The 8,121-nt window shown below is 35.8% G+C and overlaps 2 protein-coding genes across 2 annotated transcripts; one reads left to right on the top strand and one right to left on the bottom strand.

Moving 5' to 3' along the window:
- Positions 1 to 3,341: 3,341 nt before the first annotated feature.
- Positions 3,342 to 4,730, bottom strand: LOC123321835 (zinc finger Y-chromosomal protein-like). The gene is made up of 2 exons (XM_044909617.1): positions 4,651 to 4,730; positions 3,342 to 4,212 (listed from the first exon to the last, which is right to left on the bottom strand). Exons 1-2 carry the CDS (start codon positions 4,728 to 4,730, stop codon positions 3,357 to 3,359), a joined length of 936 nt encoding a protein of 311 aa, XP_044765552.1. The 3' UTR covers positions 3,342 to 3,356.
- Positions 4,731 to 5,747: 1,017 nt separating this feature from the next.
- On the top strand, positions 5,748 to 7,881 carry LOC123321836. Its single transcript, XM_044909618.1, has 3 exons — positions 5,748 to 5,817; positions 6,034 to 6,164; positions 7,232 to 7,881. The coding sequence occupies exons 1-3, from the start codon at positions 5,748 to 5,750 to the stop codon at positions 7,451 to 7,453; spliced, it is 423 nt and encodes a 140-aa protein (XP_044765553.1). The 3' UTR covers positions 7,454 to 7,881.
- Positions 7,882 to 8,121: the final 240 nt, after the last annotated feature.

Below are 8,121 nucleotides of genomic sequence, written 5' to 3' on the forward strand. Positions count from 1 at the left end.
TCATGAATGAAACTCATAATTATTCAGTTTAAACTTGCATATGCAGTGAGGAGAAATTCCCCATTGCATGTGCTCTTTTGAACCTAGATGGAAAGAAAATACTTGTGAATTCTCAAAGTGCATATTCGGTTTGCAGCTTAATCACACAGGTGACACATATGCTGCCTCAAACTCAGATGAATAAATGAATTTTTTCAAAACTGCCTTGTGTGCTGTTTTAAAATCGCACATATTACCCTTAATCTCCTTCAAAGTCATGTTACATATTCAAATCTTCCAGTTGTAGATGTAATATCCTCTTGATCATCTTGATCTTGATGAGTTTTTTCATTCTGTACAAGCTCTTATATATGCTTTTCTGTCATGTATTTCATTCACATCCACAAACTGTTCGAGGATTTTCAAATTTTCTGCTTTGAAACTAACTACATATCTCATAACCTGCACTGCTTGAAAAAAATTGTTAAAGTTAGCATAGAAATATAATAAAAGACTTTTGGGTCCCATTTCACGAAAAGTCCGCTATCATTTTTTTCATGAGGTTATTTTATAGTATACTAGCTGACCCGGCAAACGTTGTTTTGCCATATAAATAATTTCCTAGTAATTTCTAGTTGTATCATAAAAAAATAGAAATTAAAAATTTTGTCTAAAAAATAAAAAAAAAATTTAGGGGTGGACTACCCCTAACATTTAGGGGGATGAAAAATAGATGTTGGCCGATTCTCATAGATACCTGACTGACCTGGCTGACCCGGCAAACGTTGTTTTGCCATATAAATAATTTCCTAATGATTGAATTACTAAAATGGCTATTAAAAAATAAGGGTTGATCGTAGAAGGGTGAAAATTGAGGATTGTATGTATTTTTGTATGTTGTATCATAAAAAAATAGAAATTAAAAATTTTGTCCAAAAAATGAAAATAAAATAATAATAATAAAAAATTTAGGGGTGGACCACCCCTAACATTTAGAGGAATGAAAAATAGATTTTGGCCGATTCTCATAGATACCGGATAAGCACAAAAAATTTCATCAAAATCGGTCAAGCCGTTTCGGAGGAGTATGGTAACGAAAACTATGACACGAGAATTTTATATATTAGATTATGTATAGTGAAATTAAATGAAACATTAATCCAGATAAAAATGACTCAGGTGATTCCTAATCAATTCTCAACCGGCTTGAGCAATCAACAGATCTTTCTCACGTGAAAAATTACAAAAGTGAAGCTTAAAAAACCAGAAAAAGCTATGGAGAAGACAGTAAACACAACCAAATATAAAAGGACAAAAGACTAAAACCCCGAATGATACAAAATAACTTAAAAATACAATGACCATTGAATAAATGAAGTCAAAAAATAAAAAGGTCACAAAACAATTAAAAATAAAACAAAATTATTTTTAAATAAACCTTTATTCTATCTAGTTGATCAGATAGATCAGAAGCGTAAAATATTTACAGGCTGTTTCAGGAGTCGTTGGCCATAGACTAATGGTGAATGCAGGTCATCCAGGCCTTTCAGAAAAGTTGCTTGTTTTGTATCCTAAGGCTATTAGTCACTAGGGGTGATTCATTCGAACATTGGCCTGAATTTGCGATAGCCATAACTCTGGAATACAAGGTCCGATTTCGATCAAATTTTATGGGTTTGTTCACTTCATAAAACTCTTCCAAACGGCTCATGAAATATCAATATTTTCAGGACAGTACTCAGAATATCATGTTTTTCCTTCCAAGCTCCAAATCTACATTTTCATATCCCTTACAGAAATTTCGTTATTGCCATGAGAAACTACATAATTCATTTTAAAGAATTCACTAATTCACTTTTCATTTTGCATGGCACACTTGTCAGAAGGGAATACGAATGAATGTTTTATATCATTTTTTCGAAATGCGGTCCTGTTTTTATTCCTTTCGTGACATTCTTCATTGTCTTCGGTCAAGAATTTTTTTAAATTCTGTTTCTGTCTCTTTTTTCATCTTAAACCCTTGGTTCCCACTGATTGTACAGCCCACAGCTCGACTTTGCATACTTTTAATAACTTTTTCATGAACACTCAGTATGTGCTGAGGGTTTAAAATGAAAAAGAATTGAACAGAATTTGAAATAGTTCAGAATCTCGATTGTCTTTTGGGACAATGAATATTATCACCCAAGAAATAAACACAGGACCGCATTTCAAAAAAATAACATAAAATCTGAACTAAGATTTGGGGTTTATTGGGAGAGCAGTCAATAAAACAAGTTTTAACATAGTTTATTGGAATCGTTCAGTGGCGGCTCGAGCATATTTATCGTGGGTCGGCAGATATATATATATATATTTTTTTTTTCAATATTTTCCATACCTATGTATAATGCAGGTTTCCACATCACCATGGGGTACTGCACTCGGTGCGTTAGTTTTTCATAGTGGAGTTTCGCCAAAATTTTTGTTTCTGTTTCAATAATCTCTGAAGATTATCCGAAAAATAAAAAATGATTGAGAAATAACTATTTTAGCCCTGCATACCACTTAAAAAATAAACATCATTTCGGAACAAATATGAAAATAAGAACCGAAAATATATATAACAAATAAAAATATTCTAAAAATGCTTATCCATAAAATAAAATTGGAAAAACAAACAAAAGTGCATTCTAACGAAATTGAGAATTGCGAGAAATTAATATCACCTCGAGCGCAAACGATAGAATCGAGATATCCCGAACCGAACGATCATTCTTTGAGTTACCAAAGAGAAGCATTCTAGGTACGGCAGGGTCGCTGCCTGCCGGACCTATATGTCCTACACCGTGCGAAGTATTGAGCCAACAATATCAACTTTCATCATAGTTTTGGTCTTTATTCTTTGAAAAGTTCTTTAAAAATTGTCGGAATTTCATTAGTTATATATATCCAGCACTCACGTTTATAAAAATTAACAAATAACAACTCATGAAACACCCTCTATAATACCCAAATTTTCAGAACAATTCTATTATATCCGTTGTCCGTAAACGTCGGATAGGCCACCACTCACCTTGGGACACCCTGTATATCGTGTATTCATATGTGGTGGAAATAACTCATTCTTAGCGAAAATGAGGTAATGCAGTTTTTAGTTTAATTATCGATTTCACCAATAATTATTGGCCATATCAAAATAATTGTAATAGATTCACGAAAAAGAATTTTTATTTTTACCACCTTCAAAGATTAAAATAATATTTTTGGTATAAAAAATAAAAAAATAAAAGATCAATTAACATATATAAAAATAAAGAATCCAGATCATCCGAAATGCTGGTTATTGGACGAAGTGGAATTTGAGAATGAAAAAATATTTATGTTATATTAAAATGTCATATTTGTGGGTGGAAAGAAAGTAAATGTCGTTTTAGATGGTTTTTCCTAGTTGCGACATATTTACACAAATCACACTTAAACAGCTCTAAATCAGGATGAACAGTGCCGAAATGCCTTCCTAAATCATCGTCATGATCTGCGGTAAAGTCGCATAAGTGACACTTATGAGCAGAATTCACATGATTTTTGAGATTATTTTTGTGAGCTGTGGCATAATTGCAAATTTCACATTTATACGGTTTGTATTCCTGATGTACGGTATCTGTATGCCTCTTAAGATTCCGTGAACAATTGGTCGTATAATCACACGACTGACACTTTATAGTATTTTGCGAGGTTGAATGAACGGAATTTACATGTTTTCTGAGATCTCCAATCCTATTCGTTCTATAATCGCAAAATGCACACTCATGTTTTTTCTCGTTGAAATGAATTGAATCTATATGCCCTACGAGTTCGGTGTTATATGCCGTGCAAAAATCGCATATATGACACTTGAACAGGTTTGCTTTCGAGTGAACAGCATCCATGTGGATTTTAAGATTGCCCTTTTGATTTGTCGCGTGCTCGCATAAGGGACACTGAAATTCCTTCGCGTTTGAATGAACCGACTGGATGTGCCTGTCCAGATGGTGCCTCCTGTTTGTAGAATACACGCATTCTGGACACTTGTACTGGTATAGCTTCAAATGGACGGAATTGGTGTGTTGGTCAAGATAATTTTTACGATTGCAAGAGTAGTCGCATAAGGTACACTTGAAAAGTTTCGAATTCTCGTGCACTGATTGCACGTGGGCCTCGAGGTCCTTCTTTTGGCTGGCGGCGTAGTCGCAAGACTCGCATTTGAAAGTCCTATTAGAAAAATATGTATCTAAACTAGAATCTACTAATAATATTCTGAAAACTTCCAAAAATTGCCACGGTGAAAACTTTTCAAGGTCCCGCGGTGATCAGATGCACGCAGATTCACATGAGTCACAGCAATCGTCATATGGGTCAGCTGTTAAAGAGAACTGGGATTCCCATGTGCTACTGGTGAAAACAAATGATAAAAGTATAAACAATACTGCGAAAGAAACAGAAATAAAATCGAGGGTAAATCCCTCCTCTGCTCAAGCCATGGTTTTGGGAACTAAAAGAATTAAGGATGGTATGCTAATAAAATGTTGCGAGAATAATTCTCTAGAAAAACTCAAATCCATCATTAGCGAAGAAACGAAGGGTGCGTACAATCTGTCCATACCAAGGAAGTTGAAACCTCGTATTATGGTTTATGGTGTGGATTCTTACGCTGTAAGTGAACCAGATTTCGTGGAAGAGTTGATTTCTAGCAACGGTTTGACCTGCTCTATCGATGATATCCAGCTCATTACCAAGTTGAAGTTCAGGGATAAATTCAATGTAGTCCTTGAAAAGGCTTCATTTATGCTTAAAGAGATTATTCAGAGGGAATTCCTTCATATGGATTGGTGTAAATGTTATGTGAAGGAACATTTCAGTTTAATAAGGTGTTTCAAATGTTGGAAAATCAGTCATTACCGGCGTGAATGTAAAAGCGACTGTGAAGTATGTCCGAAATGCTCAGGTTCTCATGACATACAAAGGTCCGAATCGAATGATCTTTGAAGTGTAAATTGCAAGTTTCTTAATTCAAGGTTTAAAACAGCATACGATATAGGTCACAGTGCTAGCAGCTCTATGTGTAACTATTTTCTATCCCAGATAGGTAAACTTAGTTCTAGGATCGATTATGCAGAGTAAAACACATGTGAACTTAAAAATTGCCCATTTTAATGTTTGTTCTCTCTTTCCTAAACTTGATGAATTAATGTTCGTAAACCCTGTTTTCGAACGTTTCAGAGAGCTCGAGCTCATTTCGCCACATGCCGGTAATGCGGGTTAAGTAATGTTTCTTCATTATAAGGCACTGTTTGCGAACAATGCACGAAATATGCACAGGCGGTGTGAACACTCATCGACGCCGAATAAAGTTTACGAAGCCTGTTTCAAAACGTTTAAAAAAGCTCGATCCCGTTCCGTCTCATGTCGGTAAACCGACGAATCATCAAAGGCATTCGGATTTCCTTGCACATCTGGCGTCATGTCATCGAAAACACCTGAGGACTGTGAAAAGTTATTGGGTCTTGGTTTTTAATTTGTTATTGAAGTTTGCTGCGGTCTCTTGAATCTTAGTTTCGTTATTAATTAATTCATTTGGAATGGAGTGGGACCACGAAAAATGCCTTGACTTGATTGGGCTCTACGAGGAGAAGGCAGAACTGTGGCTTCCCAATCATAGATACCATCATAACAAATTAAAAAAAAATGATACCTGGGAATAAATTGCCAGCAAGTTGGGAGTGTCTCCTGATGCAGCAAAAGGAAAAATGCTGTCCTTACTTGCCTGCCACAGGAGGGAAATTAACAAGGAAAGATCATCAAGGGGAACTGGAAAAGGTAAGAAGCAAATAACTTTAGTACCTTTACTATAGGTACTGTAAAAGTATAGATATATTGCATTACATAAAAAGTCCAAATAAAGTGAAAAATCATGAGAAGATATTTTATTGCAAACAAAACCAAAATATAACAAAAAATGATTCAAAACTACAGAAACAAGAATTGACAGTGTAAATCAAATGTAAAACTTGATAAATTGGTATTTATTTCCAGGGCAGGACAAAGTAAACAAAAGTAAATGGTTTGCATATGAAGCTTTGAGGTTCATAAAGGATAAAAACCAATGTAAACCAACTCTGAGCTCATCCCTTCCGCCAAAGGTTAATCAGGAGACAATTTCACAGGTAAACCTGAATCCAATTTCAGCATATGAATACTAATATCATGTACTTTCCTTTCCTGATTTCTTTACCATTTTTGGCTGGTTTCCTTGCGACCTTTTTCAAATTAAGTAGATATGTCATTTCTGTATCCATAGCACCTGGAGGACAATATAAATTATGCGAAGTTGAACTTCGGCGTGAAAAATTGTGGAGGTACACACACGCCATTACAACCCACTTGGCTTTCCCTGGTTCTAACAGGAGAGGTTTTCGTAGTACACGAAAAACCGAACATAAAATGCCAAAAGCATTTTCGTCAACCCTTCTGGCTCGACTCAGCCTGTAATTAAAAATTCTCACCGGAGAACCTTTGGAGTAGAATCCTGAATAGAGTTTTATCAAACTGTCGCTCAATACAAAAATACAGCATCATCTCCTAAAATCACATAAGGTACTGGAATTTCCCCATTTGGCAATTTAGGCGGTGTGGTAGATTCAAGCGTTCATTTTTTCATATCCTTGTACAACTGAGAATTTCTGAAAACCTCTCCATTGGAAATTCCGCCCTGGCATCCAACATCCACAAAAATAAAGTTATAGTCAGCATCAACTAAACCAAATAGGACTACACTAAAAAATGACATATAATTGAAGTATTTGCTGCCACTTCTAGGTGGACATTGTATGATGACATGTTTTCCGTCGATAGCTCCAACAGCATGGGGAAAGTTCCACTTTTGTTCAAACACTTCAGAGACGCGCTGCCACTCTACTTCATTTTCTGGCATCTGTAAAATATTGAGAAAAGTACATTTTTGCACCTTGTGAATTAATACCTAACATACAATGACAACGAAATAAAGGACGAATGTCAAACACTTTCCATTTAAATAGTACATGGTGGCCGTTGGAAAAAGAAACATAGGCATTTACTGGCGAATTGGCCACATTTGTTGAAAACGCCGAGTCAGGTCGATTTTATATCGTTAAAATGTACTCGAATTGGGCGTTTTTGTTATCACAATGGTTTACCTCACTACGACTTATCACTTTCCAGTGATTTGATATCTTTTTCGTTTTTGTGTTAGCAGGTTGAGGATCTGGAGTGCACCGCAACTGATGATGTAGAGGACGAGGATAATGTTGTCATGGAAGCAGATGATCTCGAACAGTCTCAGTCTGCATCTACTTCATCAAGGGAGCAACTTGTACAACCTTCTGCACCCAAGCGCAAAAAAAACAACACCTACTGGTGGTACTCAGGTGGACCGAGTTGTGGATATGTTGGAACGATCTCTGGATCGCAATGATTGTGACGTGTTTGGTGAGCATGTAGCTATGAAATTAAAGAAGTATGACGAGAAAACAAGAGCTACAGTTGAGTAATACGTCAATAATATTCTGTTTGACACTGACATGGGCTATCTTCAAGTGCCTACTCGGTATCAGCCACCAACATTAATATGGTATTAATGAGGTTTTCTGACCCTCCTTCACCTTATAACAGTTCACCCTTCACGACAAGCTTCAGCTTCAGGACGTTTCCCCTTCAACACCGAAATATGTGATCGTTCAGACACACTATCAGCCACGGGTGGCAACATAATTTCCTCGGCTGCAGGGAGCTTATACTCCCAAATCCCCCATTAATTATTAAGATGATCAGTTTAAATTCTTTGTTCTAAACTTTTTTTCAGGTTCGCATATTTAATTACTTAAATTTTCAGTGTTGTTCTAGTCCAATTTACAAATATATGTTGTTTGTTCCAAGAAAATTATTAAATACATGTATACAAAAAAGAAATAAAAAGTTTATTCTCACCTTTACATATTCCTTCAGTGCATTTACGATGGCTTCACACACTTCGGGAATAATTTTCGATATTAATGGTTTGGAAAGTCGAAAAAGGTACATGAGACTTCCATATGAATCTCCTGTAGCCAAAAATCGAAGTGTTAGTGCCAGTCTAACCGACGC

Source organism: Coccinella septempunctata, chromosome X, assembly GCF_907165205.1.
Source record: "Coccinella septempunctata chromosome X, icCocSept1.1, whole genome shotgun sequence".
NCBI classification, from domain to species: Eukaryota; Metazoa; Arthropoda; class Insecta; order Coleoptera; family Coccinellidae; genus Coccinella; species Coccinella septempunctata.

Coding starts and splice junctions, on each gene's coding strand:
- LOC123321835 (XM_044909617.1), bottom strand. CDS start 4,730: ATGAGCTGGATATCATCGATAGAGCAGGTCAAACCGTTGCTAGAAATC. Junction 4,213..4,650: donor AAATCTGGTTCACTTACAGC/GTAAGAATCCAC, acceptor TTTTTCTAATAG/GACTTTCAAATGCGAGTCTT.
- LOC123321836 (XM_044909618.1), top strand. CDS start 5,748: ATGCTGTCCTTACTTGCCTGCCACAGGAGGGAAATTAACAAGGAAAGA. Junction 5,818..6,033: donor ATCAAGGGGAACTGGAAAAG/GTAAGAAGCAAA, acceptor ATTTATTTCCAG/GGCAGGACAAAGTAAACAAA. Junction 6,165..7,231: donor ATCAGGAGACAATTTCACAG/GTAAACCTGAAT, acceptor TTTTTGTGTTAG/CAGGTTGAGGATCTGGAGTG.